Here is an 18,827-nt window from a genome sequence, read left to right as displayed (position 1 = left end):
CATTTTTCTAATTCAGGATGCCTGTAATATACTTCTTTCATTAAATTTAGAATATAAATTACTATGTGCTTGTAGGTAAAGGTAAAGCTATCCCTGTAACAGCCCTTGGAGGTCATAGGGTTGTGAGATGTTGAGGGTCTAACATTATCTAGACAGTCAGTTCAAAGATGGCAGTAAGGTTGTCATTCTTATGTGCCGGCCGCACTTTACACCCCCAGGAAAATTCCTGGCACTCATTTCTGTTAGAGGCGGAGTCGACCCCAGGGCCATAGAGCAGTTGGAAGGATTACCATGTGCTCATTATAAATAAAAAATGAAGAAGTGCTGAAAGTTATCTACCTTCAGCTATTTCTGTGTTTCAGAGGAATACTGTGTGCACTACAGATATTTCCTTATTTAGGCACTCTTTTAAATTCTTTTTAATAACTGACTCCTCTATAAGACCTAAAAGTTTGTGATGATGGTACATTAATACAAATATTATATTTATGGACACTATCAATTTCCTGATTTTATCTAAAACACTGTCCTGTTTTTATTTTATAACACAACGTTTCAGAGACTGGATTCTGTCTCTATCTTCAGGTAAAACCTATTAAGCAGGGCCCAATCAATAGAGTCAGTCGTGGTGTTTCAGAGAAAAACAGGATGATGGATAATGTCCAGAAACATAACTCTTCTATTCTTTAAGAAATTTCCATCATACCATCTATGCATCAGATTATTTTGGGCATAACCTGTTTCATTTTCCTTTTTTTTTTTTTTTTTCCTCTTACAGATGATGAACTGTGCATCATTAACTTTCATCTATTTTCGGTCAAAATGTCTGATGCTGCCCATACCTGCCACAAATGCGGCTGTGTATAACATTTGATTATATAGACACTAATAAGAATGATTTTCTTAGCAAGAATTTTGATTGAAATCATCAGCAACATAACACTGAGCAGTTGATCATGATTAGGAAATACACTCTGATTTAATTGATAAATTTTTTCAATTGCAAATGTGGAACCAGTTCTTTGACTCTTTCTAAACTCTATTATTAATCTCCAGTTTGTAACATTAGTTTCACATTAAGTGAAACAGGCCTGAATATTGTCTGTGTACGTCCATTACCTTTGAATTAATAAGAAAAAAGAGATTCACGAAAAACAGTCTAAGAGATGGCCTGCTTTCAATGGTCAAAAACTGCTTCAGACAACCCACACTTTAAATATGTTGTGATAAATGTCATTTCTATTAATATCTTTTTACACAGAAAAATCACAATGACTGTATTATATGTACAGATGATGGAAGTACATCTCACAGTAGGGACTAAAATATATAATGAATTTCTACATAAACTCTGCTTACATCATCACCTAGTTATAGAACAGTTAAAAGTGATCACATATGGAATCTGATGAGAATTGCAATGAGACCATACTGTGAGAAATTTACACACTATAAGGATTTCCATCTGCCTAAATGCCTCACAGTTTTTCACACTGTGTATTATTTCTCGTTAAAATATTGTAATGATTTTGTCTCTTATGCATAGATATAATCAGATTTTGTTCCCAGTAGAAAGTATAAAGTTTTCCTTGTGTTTAATTAAGTACCAGACCATGAGGACCTATGAGAAGTGAGTGGAGTATACATCCACTCCTCACATGTGTTCTTAATCTTGGCACTAAAAGGAGATGAATATTCAGGCTCATGCCCTGACAGTTTTACTTCTAGGGTAAGAACATCTGGAACCTCTTTGGCCGGAAGTAGGATGGGCCCTAGGGTCAGTCTGGATCTGGTATCCAATCCAAAGACAAAAGGTTGTCTCTCTCTCTCTCTGGTAAAATTATTATTTTATATATCTTGATCCTTGGTACTTTTGGAAAATATATTGGATGATTGCAGGCTTGAAGAAAATTGTAGCAAACATATCCAGGATTTATCAACAGTGTACTATTCTCCTTGTCCTGTCACAGATCTGATTGTCATTGCTGCTCCCAGACATTCAAATTTTGAAATCTATTCAGATCATTCCTACATATAGTTATATACAGACTCTGTTGCTTATTTTGTCTTTGTATTATATTCATTATTATTTAGTTTTTAACTGTTTGCTTGTAGTCCAATTTATTTCTTATTCTGGAAGAGAATTTCTGCATTACCCTTCACAACATTCACATACTCCACCAACAAATTAATGAGCTCACACAGATGAATGCATCTGTGTATGTGTGTGTTCATAAAATCTCATTATACATCACACAAGTATATTATAATATCAAGTTCAGCATTCTGATTGTTTTTTTTTTCATGGCTTATTATACGTTTCATAAACATCACCATCCTATAACTGACAACAATTCCTCGTCAACAAAAATTATGAGTAGGTTAGTAGTGATGTTTTTGGCATGTCTATAACTTATGCCCATTTTTATAAGTTTCAGCTGATCTGAGGCTATCCTTATGTGAACAATTGACAATGTTCCCTGGCATGAACATCCTATGAATTTCATATGGCAATAAGTTTTCAAACTGTACAACTGTAGATACCCTTACTTTTTTGTCATCTTAGTATTTCCTGAGAAAGAAAATTGTTATGTCATTTTAGGAATTAATTTATGCTTGCACTTCTACAGGTATGCTTTTAGTAATTGGCAGTGTCTGACATAATTATAATGCAATTAACTGATTACTATTATGAAATTAAAGAGTACTCAATTTGGAAATAAAATTTTAGGATTGTGGATGACCTTTATAAACATTCAACTTTAATTTACTCAAATTCATGATAGTTACCAGGACACAGACTGGTTGTCAGAACAAAAGTGTTTTCCAGTATAAGCTAACAACTACTGAACACATCTCATTAGAAAGGTATTGAATTATTATTACCTTGTTTTAATAAGTAGGTTTCCAGAAAGTAATTCTCCACTCAATTTTTTAAGTTACTCCCTTGAGAAAGCGATGCGACTTTCAGCACCTTAAACTTAATGTTCTCACTTCTTGCTACAAAGATGCAAAGTATTCCAATAGATATTGTGCATGAATTATCATTAGAAGAGTTGCTAACAATGATGTACTTTAAAACATTGATCTGTAATTGTGTTTATAGCACCTGGGAATGATCACCAGGAAACATTCACAAAAGGAATTCTTTTTTTTTCCATTTCATTCATCCTGTTGTGTTAAAATATACAATTTCTTTATTAAAACTGTCACATCACAGAGCCAAACTAGGCACTGACCTTAATATAGTTGTGTTGTGACGGTTTTAATAAAGAAAATGGAAAAAACTATGTAGATTATATGTGCTCTAAATTTAAGAATATTATCAGTGTTCTGATTTGATTTACTTCAGTAAAGATTATTACTTTGGGCGTAATGATGGTCCATGAAATAAGGAATAGCACATAACAATTTACAAAAAATCTAATTTTGTGGGATTGTTATGTAATTACAGAAATGACCAATTAAACCTGTGGTGCACAGTTAATGATAATAATAATTTAAGTAAAAGGGAAATAATAATTACTGCTTTGTTAGCAGTAATTTTGACAGAAAAAACCGCATTGTTTTATTTTGTTACAATTTAAAAATACAGTGCATTCCACCAGTCTTCATTCATGGACACGATTTTTAAATATGTGACTGACAACAAAGAATCCCCCTTGAGTCTGACTGGCATGAACACATGACAAACAACTACTGGCAGCTTCAGTTCTTTTCTGCAAATTTTAAGACTGTTGGTTTTCTTAAACAGAGTCCAGCATTGCAATGCAATATCATATTGTGAATACTGGACTGAGTCCAACAGGTCCGCAAGACTTTAAAGCACAAGAACATTAGATTATAGTATATTTCCAAATCTGAAAAATTTGGAAGGCTTTTATTATTGCCTCTAAGGGGCTCAGCATGCTTATTTGCAGATTACACATCCAGAACCACGGCCATCATTGATTTGGCCCTCTGACTGCCTCTCTCTAGCTGCCAGTAACTGTTTAACTTCCCCTTACTGTGGCCAAGGGCACTACAGTTCATATTACAAACATCAATCATGGATGTACACTGCCATCCATAATGCTCAACATATCACAGAGCCATGGTCTAACCTTGCTTTTATGTACAATAATATGAGGTTCAGTTAATTAGTGACTGGTCCAGGTCATGATGCTGACCTGACTTAGCACACAATTGTATGCAGGTCTGTTGCTGCCAGCAGCTATGTGAACGTACATCAGGTTTTTACTCATGACCTTTGAATGAATTCACTTCAACCTCATATTAGGATGGTGACCCTAAATTGTGACGGTCAGAAAACATGGCCCAGTCTCATTAGAGGTCAGACAACTGTCTTCAGGTGTGATACAGTATATGAATTTTTTGATCAGGTCCTGATATCGAGAACCTTGTCAAAATCTTCAAAAAGTAATGAGATCCATGAGATTAAGCTTGTTATATACCTTAATGGCTGATAAAGAGTTGGGCTACTTTTTCTACAGCCTTCTTCTGGAAAGTTGCCCAGTTTCTTTCAGAATTGTGCAACAACTTTCCAGTTTTTCTATTAGCCCTCTGAAATACACAGCAGACCTCATTACTGGTTGTCACTTACAGCCTATGTTGCTAAAACAGTGCTTTTGCATATTGTGAGGGAGTATCTGACATACATAGGCATACTGTTTGATCCAGCTTGATATTACAGTGGCCCTTGTGATGGCTAGCAATAGTTGTTGACTTGCCACTATGACTGCTATATGCATGTTGGGGCCATAGTTTCAAGCACCCAGTAGCTTTTTGACGGTGTAACCTGGAACTGAATAGAAGAAGAGCAGCAACACAACTGCCAAGGCTAGCACAGCCAAGATTTTGAGGATGGCCCACTTGTAGTTATGCCACACAATGTACCGGATTGACTTCAGAGGGTTCAGGAACCACATGAAGGATGCATCTGGCCGACTGATAAACATGGTAAAAAAGAAAATGTATATATATATGCACAGGCACTGACAAAGATTGAAGCTGTGAGGTTCGAGGTTCTCTCGACATTGAAGGTTACTGTCTTCTGGGATCTAATGCCATGAAGTTTGCTAGATATGTACCAAATTACCAAGCTACATATTATCATACTCAGAAGACAGTAATCTCTGTAGGTTCAGACTGAGGAGAATATTTAAAAAGCTGGAGTTATGGGATGGAGAAAATTATATGATGAAGATCTTCATGATTTTTACTGTTCACCAAAAATCATTTAAACAATTAAATCAAGATGGGAAGGACAGGCAGTATGTATAGCATTCGTGAGGAGAGACAAGATTTGTGTACACAGTTTTAATCAAAACATTTAAAAGGAAAAGATGATTTGAGATATCTAGGCATAAACTGGAGAATAATATGTCCATGGATCTCAAAGTATAGGGGTTTGAAGATGTGAACCAGATTCAACTGGCTCATGATAAGGTCCACTTACAGATGTCTGTGAACAAAGAAATGAGTAGGAACCATTACAAATTTAAAGAGAGACCCTGCATCATGCAGTTTAGTTATGCACAACAGTGTTAATTTTACAGTTCCATAATGAAGAAACCAAAATAAATGAGGCAGTAGCATCTAATGTCGAGCCCCTCCTTTGTATAAATATATGTCTGCAATAAGTGTAGCTCATTCTAATTCCAACACAATTGTTCACGTATGCCTGGAGAGCTAGAAGTTCGTTGGTATACCAAAACAGTGTTTAGAATAAAATATAAATTAGTGATTTGGCCATGTGACATAAGAGAAGAAAGACTGGATGCAGAAAATGGCAACTGAAACGAAAGGAAAGATATGTGGGAAGGCCAGGAGCGAAATGCATGGATGAAGTGAGTACAGATATGACAAGGGAAAATAAAAGAAAATTGTGCAAGACTGGATGAGGATGAAGTGTTATCTTAATGTTCAACTATCCTAAGAAGGAACAAGGGAAAAGGTTGATTAATATGATGAAAAACAAGGTGAGGAAGGGGAAAAGAGAGGAAGGCCAAACATCACAGTACAGTAGTTGTGATTTTGAAGTTTCATATGAATACTGACTTTCCTGCTCAAGACTTTTGTGTTTGTCCTTAATCCATCCCCCCCTCATGTCTATTTTAATATCTGTCTTTTCAAGTTATCATTCACAAAAATCTAACCATTTGACACTATATATTCTTTTGCAGTTGGAAAAGCATCATTAAGTACACAATATTCACACAAATAAGTGAAAATGACAAGGATGAACAAGGAGGAGAGAAAATGAGTGGAAGAGAAAGAAGAAATGAAAGGAGTGGTAGAGGTTCAAGAATAGAGAGAGAGTGGGAGAGAGTGAACAAAAGAGCATCAGAAGTAACACTACTAGTAGTAGTATATTTGTTATTTCCTTTAATTAAAGAAAGCGAACATATAGAACATATAAACAACAGAGGCCGCACAATAGCTCAAGCGGTTAGTCGCTGGCTTCCCATCGCTGTGGCCCGGATTCGATCCCGGGTCTGGTTAAGTGGGATTTGTGGTTGACAAAGTGGCGCTGGGGCAGGTTTTCCCCGAGTACTTTGGTTTCCCCTGCCACTCTTAATTCCACCAGATTCCCCATTATCATAAATCACCTGGGGCAGGTACAATAGGCCAATCAGTGGCCGACATGCAGAGTGAACCCAACTGGACTCCACCCCCTACTATGTGAATTAAAAACAACAGACATAAGCTTCCATACTTACTTGGGTTTGTCAAGAGGATCAGGTTCATTGCGACCAAGTCCTGCTGGGTTCTTCTCTGCTTCCTCATGTGTTAGAAGATGAAGCTCAGCTTCTACCTTCCCCTGGCCCAATAATGTCGTATTCAATAACTACCTATACTGAGATTTTTCTTTCATTCAATGTGAAATATTTTATCTTATATTTAAAAAATTAACTTATTATTAAACCATGCCTCAGAACTGCTCCAGACAGTAATTCCATTGTGAAAATTATGAATTCAGCAGCTTTGTTCTTGGCTGACATGGACATGTGTAAGAAACAAAGTAAGTACATATAATTCACATTATGAATGTATGCATCATAGCAACAAAACGTCTTCCAACACCGAATTTAATATCCTCATGATAGTTATAGAAAACCTTCATACAGTGAAATTCAAAATATACCAACATTTTTATATTTAATTATATCAGAGTTCTTATGTAGAACTTATAGCCTATACAAGTGTCTTATAGAACACAAAATCCTCTGTGTTATGTGAATGCCCCCTATTACAAAGGGATTTGTCTATTAAAAGACTTCACTTATTGAAGTAAATGTACTTTTTAAATGTGTTCCTTGATAATTTTCATGCCTGACTGGCCATTAGGCTTATCTGTTTCCCAGCTAATTGCACAACAGGCACATTACTGCAAAGTGTTAATAATATTTTTATTTGTATTTCAATAAATATTCACAATAAAAATATCCACATAAAGGTTACAAATTTTAATTAGATCTACATAATATATCAAGTACAAATCCTTTATCTTGAGCAAACTGACAGTTTGTGTTCAACTTCATGAGTAAAGTAAGAATTATTTTTAAGGAAAGCAAATTGCTTGAAAATTTTTAATATAGATCACCAATACTAAATTTCGTCAAAATCAATTCAGAACTTTTGAATATGGATGTGCTCTCTACAAGCAAGGCATAAACATTTATCTCCATCAACAAAATTCAACTACCAAATAATATTGAATTTATATTGAGTTATATATATTATATTGAGTTTATATCATTTATAATATTGAATTTATTTGAGACTTATTATATACAATGGACACTACTGTAATGAAAAATACCAACCGTAAGCTCCACTTCTTCATTTTCTTTCTTGACATAGAATGGCCACCATCCCTTCACCCTCTTCTGCTTGAATATGCTCACCATTGGTACAGATCCATCAGTCCTGAGCATGTCTAAGGTGCAGAGTTTGGAAGACTTGGCACCCCGAGGGAAACGGTTCAGGTCTAGTGTGATGGCGCCTGCATTAAATCATTAGTTACATCATAAGAATTTCTGTCTGTGCCACAGTTAAGCCTGTTAGGCGCTGGCTTTTAAAATAAGATGCCTGGGTTTAGTCCAAAGACTTGTGATGGACTAAGTAGCACAAAGTACTTTCATTTTCCTTTGCCAATCATCATTCCAGCAATACTTCATACTCATCTATCTCTGTCCTTGAAATGTGTAATAGGTCTAACCAGTCAGTATGTTACCAACTGTGGTCCTTAATTAGAGTTCCACTTCTTGAACATTAAGTATGACTAATATTTCTGATGAAAATTCTATCATTTTCTTTTTTTGATACTTGTCTCATCCTCTGCAGGGAGGGACTAAATTTGTCCCTCCAAATCCAACCAAGTGCAGCATCAGAAGAGATGATAAGTTGTTGGGCCTAATGCATATATCATGGGCAGTAATATGTGAATATGGAATACCAGCAGAATGACGATTGGCTGAGGAATTAGGAATTCTCAGAATTCTCTGAGACTAGGGTAATTTATAGTTGTAATCTCTGTGTAAGAAACTTTATGATATGGACTCCTTTCCTTGAACTTGTGTTATAATTAATCAGGAAGGTTATATTGAATTAGTACATAACTCAAATGGGGAAACTAACAGACACAGAGAATTCTGATGGGGAGGAAACCTGTTGGAAAGCAGCTGCTTTGATGGTTGAAATTGAGATGGAAATGAGAAGGAAATATGAAAAACTCTGAAAGACAACAGTTTTAATAGCATGACTTAGATTAAGATGGCTGAATTATTCAATCATGAGCTTTTGTCCTAGCGGTTCTTATACCAAAAATTAGTCATCAACTTCTCCCTCACCTTATTCAGACAGACAATAACCTCATACCTTACTCTAATATTTCAGAAAAATTATGTATTATTTCATGTCAAGTTGTATATTTCAGACACTGGAGCCAGTATGAAAGATGAAATCTGCTCCCCCTGTATCCTGGCATGTATTCAAGTAGTCAAAGGTTAGTTAACTATATAGAGATACTATAATGAAGGGGCAATAAGGAAACACACCCACTTCTGAACGCTAAGACCTGTGATGACAATTTACACAGAAGTGTGTTTGAACATTTAGACCAGGAGAGTCAAAGGCTGTTTAAAACACGAAATAGGGCAGTTGTGTATTATATATGTAAGGTTGAAAAAACTAAGTCTTTTAGTCCTGTATTTAAGGGGTTCAGGGCAGTAAATGTGATTTTGTACATCTAAGAAGTATAGTGAAAATCAGTGGAACATGCTATCAAGAAGAATGCACACTCATATAACTTAGCAACAGAAAAATAGTAATTAACATATAAAACTTACAAACTATCACCTGTTACAACAGAACAAATTTTCTTTAATCATCTTCTGAATAACATGAAATACTCAAATCATGCCGCATTAAACAACAAGAACTTCTAACATATGGTGTATTCTTTAGCACAAATGGCTTTTTAAATAGTCAATCCACTCTTGTGTTTATGTAGAACTATGCAACATAAATACATAAACAACTGAAGTTATGTAGATTATTTTAAGGGAATCTACTCAACAGAGTTGAGCCATGTAATCTGAACTGAACACTGGAATTGAGCAGTTGGAATTTCTGTTTCATATTCAAGAGATCCTGGTTGTTAGTGTTAGCCCAGACTAAATATGTTTGCTGAGATTTCTTGTAGTTTTCTTTAGTGTCTTCAGTAAATACTGTGATAGAAAATTAACAGACCATGACACTTCTTTCTACATTTGTTTCACCATTCACAAATCACCCAAACACCCTACGCCATAGAGTCTATAGAGCTGGAGAAGTACCAGTAGTAAATCAGGAATCAATTAACTTATGAATGAACTTTGTTATCCTACTTTATTTTTACCTATAATTTTGTATTATATCATTAAGATATTTTGTTTTTCATAAAATCAAGAAAATGAGCAAGTCACATTCAAATAAGATCATACACAAGACAGAGCTATGAAGTATGACACATACCTAAGAAGTCATCAGCTGAGAAGTGGTCTGCATCCCATACCTGAAGCTCCAGACGAGCGGGAATCTTGCATTCTGTTTCATCCCAAGAGAAGAGAGACTCCTTTCTTGAGATTACAATTTTCTCTTCAGCTACTAGATAGTCAAAGGGATAAATGAACCGCCAATTGAAGTTTCCCTCACCCGTCAGTGAGCGATAGTGGATATCAGTGCACTGACAATCTTCCGGTCCTTTGAGCCACCTATATGAACAATGAGTTCTGGGAAGACTTATGACGCTTCAGTTTATATGGTATTGCTATCAGGAGTTACAGATTATAATTTCATCTTTGTTACACAAATAATAAGCTTCTTTCGGCTTGTAAGTCAGGGGTTTGTTTTAGTTAAATTATAACATTTATGTTCTTATGTGTTACCTATATAGGAAACACTAAAATTACTAAGAGTCCATACTACCTTCTAGAAGAGATTGGTCCCATAAAAGGAAGGGTCCCTACTGGTAAAAATAGTTTATAAAATTATAAATTCCTGAAGCAGATCAGAAGCCTTTATTGTAAAGATGACTTCATGGCAGCAACTACATTACTCTGATGCCATTCCTCAACATGTTAATAATAAACTGCGTTATTCCTCTTACATTCTACAATAGAACTTAAAGTGGAAATGTTTCAGTACTTCATAATATTTAATCCTGCAATATGGTCTTCACATTCCAGACACATTAGATTATCAAGACCATGGACAGCAAAGAATTACTTCATTATAAGTAATGAGATATTGGCATGGGCTGACAGAGATAATAGAAAAATAGAAGCAAAAACTAGACATTTTGGACCTAGATATATGAGCTTACACAAGACAAGAATGTGTAAAAGAAACTTAGGGTCAATAATACTCATGCAATTGAATAGACTACTATACATAAGAAGAGATGAATTACCATTCATGTGGAATGGGTGAAGTTACATGACCAAAAATAGCATGGAAATGTAAGTCTACAGGGAGAAGTGTAGGAGGACAAACAAGGAGACACTGGGAAGGTAAAGTTGTCCCTGTGCTTAACTAATTAAGTACTACACCATGAAGGTATATGGAGGAGTGTATGTATAGATCCATATTTTCTTAACTTTGGCATTAATTAGAGGTGAATGGTCAGCTTCACGCCCTGGTTGCTTTACACCTGGGGAAAGAGCCCCCGGTAACTATTGGATAGGAGGTTGGGTTGACCCCAGAGCCAGCCTGGACGATGTGAAGAAGAGAAGATGCTTGATCCTCCTGGGACTTGAACTCCGACCCCTCAATCATCCAGCCCATAGCCAGTTTCTATACTGACCGCACTATCTGGCTTCTGACACTGGGAAGAGGATATTGATAACTGAACAGGTATTAAATTGGGTAGCCTGTAAAGATAAGAAGAAGGAGCAAGAAGACTATGATAAAGAAGCAGAAGAAAAGAAGAGGAAGGAGAATACTAATTCCCTTTTAGAAGGGTATTTAACCTTTTGGATGATGCAAAGCTGTGCAAAATCTGCAAATGCCCCATTTCAATAAAACTTCATTCTTATCAAACTGAAATGTACATCTGCCAACACCCACCCTTTCACATAAATGTCAGACATCTTTTCTCCAGTGAAGAATGCATCATCTTCCAGCACCACCTCATCTGTGTTCCATATAATTATGCGCAGTTCATATGCCTTCGGTTTCCTAGGAGAGATGTCCAGAGCTGGTCCAGGAAGGGGCATGTCCATAGGAAACATATCCACCCACATTTCTAGTTTTCCCTGTACAAAAAAAATTGCACATTTACTGATCTATCTTTATCCAACATGATCCAAGTTACACAGATGTCTCTATGAGATGTACTACAAAGGACATGGGAGCTTCAGTATTTCAAGATGAGTCATAAAAGTCTAGTGAATAGAAGATTAGATGTACTTCAGTTGAATATTGCAGAGGGTAATGTATGAATCTGTCTACAGGTTTCATCCCCAAAACAAATGAAGATGTCTTCATATAAATTAGTATTTTGGAGTTTATACTAGAAGGCAGTATGCTAACTTTATTTTACTACATACAATGAAACCCCCACAGAACAAATTCTGTTTGTAACTTACAATGGAGACTTCATTATTGCATCAAAAGTTAATGAAACCATCTATTTCTTAACGTTACATGTGTGGAAAACCACCATGAAAAATGAAGTCTTTTTTTACAATGTGTCTTTCATTGTGACTGATTCCTAACTAACTGTCACTATTTTCTCATAACCTTTTCCACCAACTCTACTAGAAGTTTTGCTTCTAAGTTACCTATAGGTATGAAGGTCCTGTTAACCCACACTATCTTACCCCTATCTAGGAGGAAGTTCACATTCCAGAATCTAATTATGTTACAATATTATATTTAAGCATCCTGTTGCACTCTACACGATAAATGATACAAACTCCGTCCTAAGTGCAAACAATATACATTTATATGTCTTTGATCTTGTTCTTTCTACACTACATGTTTCGGCCTCTATCGGCCATCATCAGGTGTATACTCTTAACGTTGCTGCCACACTGAACCCAGTCTAAAACTTAACATTTAAAAACACAATGTCACGTTCTTCGTATTATCAACATCTACATCGTTGATATGTGTCTGGTATGTAGATTATGTTGCACACGTCAAACCCGATATTCTTGTAGTAGCACTCTAAAAATCTTTAGTTATGATGTTTTTNTGTGCAACATAATCTACATACCAGACACATATCAACGATGTAGATGTTGATAATACGAAGAACGTGACATTGTGTTTTTAAATGTTAAGTTTTAGACTGGGTTCAGTGTGGCAGCAACGTTAAGAGTATACACCTGATGATGGCCGATAGAGGCCGAAACATGTAGTGTAGAAAGAACAAGATCAAAGACATATAAATGTATATTGTTTGCACTTAGGACGGAGTTTGTATCATTTATCTAATTATGTTAGCTTATATGCTCCTTCCAAATTCTAACCACTGGGAAATGTAAATTACATGATGTCCTCTGAACTTTATCTCTAGCATTCTTCCCTTTTTGTTACACAAGATTCTCCTTTCCCTGAGCTTCCACTGACCTAGGTAGGATGCTGATGTCAAAGAATACTATGCAGGTGCATGTTTAAGGTTTTGTTACTTTAAATATCTGGCTGTATGTTGGTTGGTGCTGACTGACAAATTTTTAAGAACTCTAATTATAGCAATGAAACAGAGGAACTTAGACTTGAACACAAAGTTTGAAACAATGTCTTTGTGAAGTTGCAAATTCATAAAAGATCAAAACAGGAAGGCAGTAGTGATTCACTTCTTTGATTTTGTTTATGATACTGAAGAACAGAGGGCTAAAGCCAAGAAACCTAATATTGCTTCCTACACGTTTTATAAGTATGTATGGGTAAAATTAGTTTTGCCATCTTAGTTTGTGATTATGTGATGAACATAAAATTATGAACCCTGTTCTATCAGTATAATATCATAGCCACAGGAACTACAGATTTCTTGCATGTTATAAAGATGGCCATATGCATAATGAGTGAGGCGATTTAAATGTGAACATGCACTGAGATGGATATAAGTGGAATACGAATGGTAGAATTTAACTTTCTAGTGAGTATCAAGAAACAAACAAGAGGAACAAAGTCTGAAAAATAATATTAGTTGAGACCTGGTAGGGAAAACATTATGAAAGCACTGATGAAATTAAGCAGCATGGACATGTAATACTGTCCCTTCGAGGCCTAAGTAATAATGATAGCATGAAGCAGCCACTGGGGAGGTTAAGGACAAGAAGGAAGGCTATGTGAGGGAATATGTTCAAAAGAGAGAACAGGTACAGTGGACACAGATATAAGAGTACTTACAGGTGGACAGAAATGAACGGAGAAGGCTTTGACAGTGAATGATCAAGCCTGGAGGAAATATGTGTGAATGTTGATGACACTGATAGATTAGTATGAATCATGTATTGGTCAGAAGGCTAGCATCCTTTGCTATATTTTACATGCATTTAAGTAAAGGAACTGACTTGTTCTATGCCAGGCTTATCAGGGTTGTAAAGTGGTCGGGTTTCAATATGCTCTGGGACAAGTTGGCAGCCAATTCGTGGGAACTCGTGCCATCGATGGAGGACAGCCAGCGCCATGTGCTCTTCCAGACCTGCACATAGGATTGTTACAAGTAGAAAGACGGTCTCTGTCATGTTAATGGAAGGAAAGGTAGAATAATTTGCAGGAAAAATAAGTAACACATTTGCTTTCTGATAAAGAAACTGCAAAATCACAACCTGAAAACAAATATAAATTTCATGTTAGTGACAAAAGTGAGCTAGTAATGATGTACAGTAATCTTTCTTCAATTTGTTTACAGCACTGAGTTACTGATTTTCTTCTGGTGCTACCTAGTTTTTATAAATTTCTTTTTTATAGTGCATAAAATGTACACATAATGAGGAGGTTGTGTCTGTCCATCTACATTTCACTTAAAAAATCACCAAAAAGATTTGGGTTAAATTTGAAATAAAGGGAATATGCNCCAGGAAAATTATTTAATTAATTCCTGGTACTCATTTCTGTTAGAGGCTGCGTAAACCCCAGGGCCTAGTGCGGCTGGAAGGATTAGGTCAACTAAAAAAATCCAGTGACCTCATCCGGACTTGAACCCGTGAACTTCTGGCTTGTAGCATAGCACCTCAACCAACTACACTACTGCATGCCCCCCATATATACAATATGTATACTTCATATGATGATTAAATCAAATGAGTCTAAAACTGACTCAACACATAAAAGCTGTTCTTGATATAAAACAGAAATCTCATTGTAGTACAAAACTTTTATTTGAAATACTTTTTACATGGTGTGTACATATACGTATAAAATTAAACACAAGTAGAAGTAATACATTGATTTTTACCTAATAAGCTCTACAAACAATAAATGCTTATAGAGATTGTGTGTAACTGGATCAAACATAATTCCAATAACTGTCTTCTGATGGGCTTATACTGAACCTCCCTTGTATTAGAAATTTAGGATACAAAAGAATCCTGTAGACTCTGAAGTTCTCAAAGTGGTGGTTATGAACATATCTATGCACTGGGTTACAGTGCCATGCAGTCTGGTGAAAGCCAACTGATTCTTCAAAGAATATGTTATCGCCACTTTCAGGGTTGAAGAGTAAACTGAGCGACAAAAGTGTAAGTAAATCCTCTGCTTGTTCCCCCCACTTGGCTTACTCTTCAACCCCATAGGTTCCTCTGATAAGCTTGCTGAATTTCACAGGTGTATACGACATTATATCTAAAAAATCAGACCTCTTAAAATAAAGTAAATTCAACAAATATATGTAATAGAAATATGGGATAGAATAGCCTTATGGTTCAATTCCAGAGATCACATTCAGTCAAAAGAAACAAATCATTTGTAAAATATAATTTTCTGCCACAAGATTATACTTCTACTGCTTGGAGTCAAACAGTACAATTACAAATGTGAAAAAAGTTGAGCCTTGAATTACCTTTGGTGTTCAAATTGCAGTCACTATCATCTGCTTGTAGGAAGAATGTCTGACGTCCAACTTTCACTTTACCATTGCTGTAAGAGGGGTTATCTATCTTTCCATCCTTACACAACTTTGCAAGTATCTGAGTTGGTTTCATTGGGTCTCGCCACTGGTTATATCCAAAGCTGGGAGAAGGAAATTTATAATATAATATACAGAATTACACTAAATTTAAATCTTTTATTCAGCAAATACATTTATGTATACTAATATGAAATAAAAACTTTATTTATTGTAAAATATTTAATTCATAAAGTAAAACACGTTTTACAAACCTCTGTAATGAAGATATTTACATAATACAGAAAATCTCACATATCGTTGGATGTATAGTGCCTGCCTTCTTTTAATTTAAGAGTGGGTGAGGCTGAGTCCCTTGATAGTACAGCCTCAAATGGATATGTTGTACCAGCCCCCAGTGAGATGGTTTAATGATGAAATGATAGGTGGCAGGAGAAACTGAAGTGCTCAGAGAATAAATTTCCCCATTGCCATTTTATCCACCTTAAATCCTACATGGACTACCTTGTTTTTAAACCGGACTTTCATGCTGAGAAACCAGACTAACCACTGGAGTTACTGTACAGACTAATTGAGTTTCTGATAACAAAGCTAGCAGGTTTAACATAGCTGACACCAATGTCTAGAGTTGGACATGATTCTTATTCAGTTCCATCCACATTTGAGTCAAACGACCTGTTTTCCAATGATCCTTCTTAATATTGTCTTCCTTTTATATACTTCCGTTTTCCAAGAAGTTTCCTTATCCAAATTGTGCACATATTCCTTGTCGCTTTTCATCCTATTTACATGCCCAGCTAAATATAACCTAGAATTCACTATTCCTATGATATTAGGCGGCCTGTATAGATCATGTAAGCATTTTTAAAATGTAAGGATCAGTCTATAATGCAGACAGTTGTAACTACGAAAATCAACAAAGATTATTGTAAAATAACCAAAGATTTAATCTCTAATGCAAATGAGAGTAAATATAGAAATCAACAAACAGCATTTTTATGTAACTGACAAATCAATCTGTAATGCTAATAAAATATAAACATAAAATCAATAAACAGCACTACTGAATAACCAACTAATCAAACTGCAATATCAATAAAGGTAATAAAGAAAATCAACAAATGGCATTGTTAAATGATACAAGAATCAATCCATAATATCAGAAAGGCTATAACAAGTAGTAATAATCTTACATCAGCTTCTCTTATATCTATCTGTTACAATGGTTCTGCACCTACAGGCCAGTCCAGGTGTGACTTACTCTTCATATTTGCGAGCAATGCCACATGTGGCCCTGTGACGACTGTAGAACCGGTTCTCCAGATCAATGCGAGTCTCTCCTATCATATCATCTGAACCAACCAAATCCCAGTCCAGAATCTGTACTGTCAGCATGGAGTCCTGAGGAAATGTTGCTTCAATTTCGAAGCATCTGCCAAAAGAGAATAAAATGACACATTATTTCATAAGCATGCTGTAGTATAAGATACTTCTAAATGAACTCCATGCATAAGCTTAAGGGAGCAAACAATAATATGTGATCAGAAAAGTGAATAAGTATCACAAACAGTAACAATTTATTATTAGGAGGGTCAACCCTACAAAAATATGAATGAAAATTTCTGCTAGTATCTATCATGATACTAAAGACAAATGAAAAAGTTATAAAGGGAGATTTGAACAGTGCAAATTTACGCACATTTCCTTGAATGCTAACACAATAATCAGTGCAGTATAATACAGGATGTTCCACGACTTTAGGGCATAACTGCAGGAAGTGATTTCTTAGGTCTTTGTGATCAAAAAAGTTCATATAAACATGTGTCCGATTTTGGACGGTTATGGAGTTATGACTGTTTTAAACTCAGAATAGAAGGTAACGATTACTGACAATAAACGGAACAAAATAATAAACCAGCATAATACATGATACATTTAAAGTATGAATGTAAAGTTAACTTCGTGAAATTACCTTTAATTTGAATTTATTGGTGCTTAAAGCTGATTTTCGAAAATGCCACTGCCGGCCGCAACACAGGCTGCCGCTCGGTTTGAACCGCGCTGGACATACCAACCCACTCCTCCTTAGGTACTCTCAAGTGTCGCGATAACGAGAATGCTCTGTCTATAGCTGGCTAAAAATAGCGACCCACCAGATGGCAGACGCGGTTCACACGAGGGCGTGTATGGGAATGAAAAAACGGTCATAACTCCATAACCATCCAAAATTGGACACATGTTTACATGAACTTTTTTGATCACAAAGACCTAGGAAATCACCTCCTGCAGTTATGCCCTAAAGTCATGAAACATCGTGTATATGTACAGTGTCACAGTCTCCATCTCTGCAGTTACTCATGAATCAGCACTGCATGTAATAAGTATGCAATATCAATAGTAATGTTTCAGTTAACATATTTTTCTGATTGTTTAACTGATAAAAGCAAAATAAAATGCAGCTATTGGCTGTTGAATTAAAATATATTTGAAACAAAATACTTATCAAGATATTTAGCCTGAAGCGGAAGGTGAATTTTGTTAAAGGTTAAAGATATTTCCTCAGCTGCATGGGTGAATGGCATAAAATGGGGAAACTAAGCCTTAATAATACACTGAAAACCAACAAGGTTTCTAGATACTACCAGTGCTCTTATGCGGCTTTACCTAAATGTAACTCACCTGCCAAATACAGGATTTAGTTGTTTAGAGATGTAGTGTTCCTTGTCACTGATTCTCTTGGAGCCAAGCTGCAGTACAACATAAGGATCTGCTTTGCCATTGAGGTCCATTGGGTGCAGGTCATTTGCTTTTACTACATACACACGAACCAGGACATGAATGGGATCATTGGATGGGAGTCCTTGGAAAAACCCGTACTGTGGGTCAAATCCCATAATTGTATGGTCCTCAATGTCTTTAGGGAGTGGCCATTTGTAAACTTTGATAGAACCCTGCATATGAGACAAAATAATACATTAATTGGAGAACTCTACAAGTGTCACATTTCAATGAATTACACAAGTGAATATATCCCAAAATGACTGAGACAGGATAAAAAATAAAGTTTTATTTACTGGCCTGAGGACTGTGTGTATATGATCGGCCATGGGTTTCAAACACTTTCAACAAACTGTTAATACTGTATTACTTTGAATATAAGATAACTTCAAATTTAAGATGCACACAGTTTTTTATATGTGTG

At 35.7% G+C, this 18,827-nt stretch overlaps 1 protein-coding gene across 2 annotated transcripts in view; it reads right to left on the bottom strand.

Moving 5' to 3' along the window:
• Window positions 1-3,213: 3,213 nt before the first annotated feature.
• The window catches only part of LOC111874417 (otoferlin), a 222,554-nt gene continuing 206,940 nt past the window's right edge, over window positions 3,214-18,827 (bottom strand). Inside the window, exons 28-36 of one of the 2 annotated variants that reach the window (XM_023869914.2) lie at window positions 18,305-18,576; window positions 16,887-17,057; window positions 15,560-15,729; window positions 14,070-14,200; window positions 11,614-11,801; window positions 10,021-10,259; window positions 7,830-8,008; window positions 6,723-6,823; window positions 3,214-4,947 (exon numbers count right to left, since the gene is read on the bottom strand). In XM_023869914.2, coding sequence (XP_023725682.1) covers window positions 4,767-4,947; window positions 6,723-6,823; window positions 7,830-8,008; window positions 10,021-10,259; window positions 11,614-11,801; window positions 14,070-14,200; window positions 15,560-15,729; window positions 16,887-17,057; window positions 18,305-18,576 — 1,632 coding nt within the window. In that variant the 3' untranslated portion in view covers window positions 3,214-4,766. Of the gene's footprint in view, window positions 4,948-6,722; window positions 6,824-7,829; window positions 8,009-10,020; window positions 10,260-11,613; window positions 11,802-14,069; window positions 14,201-15,559; window positions 15,730-16,886; window positions 17,058-18,304; window positions 18,577-18,827 lie in introns of those variants that run through there. The other variant, XM_033755444.1, reaches the window with a different exon arrangement.

The sequence above is a fragment of the Cryptotermes secundus genome, unplaced genomic scaffold (genome assembly GCF_002891405.2).
Source record: "Cryptotermes secundus unplaced genomic scaffold, Csec_1.0 scaffold251, whole genome shotgun sequence".
Classification (NCBI taxonomy): domain Eukaryota; kingdom Metazoa; phylum Arthropoda; class Insecta; order Blattodea; family Kalotermitidae; genus Cryptotermes; species Cryptotermes secundus.
The sequence above is the reverse complement of the archived record's forward strand: the minus strand, read 5'-3'. Positions and strand labels throughout refer to the sequence as shown.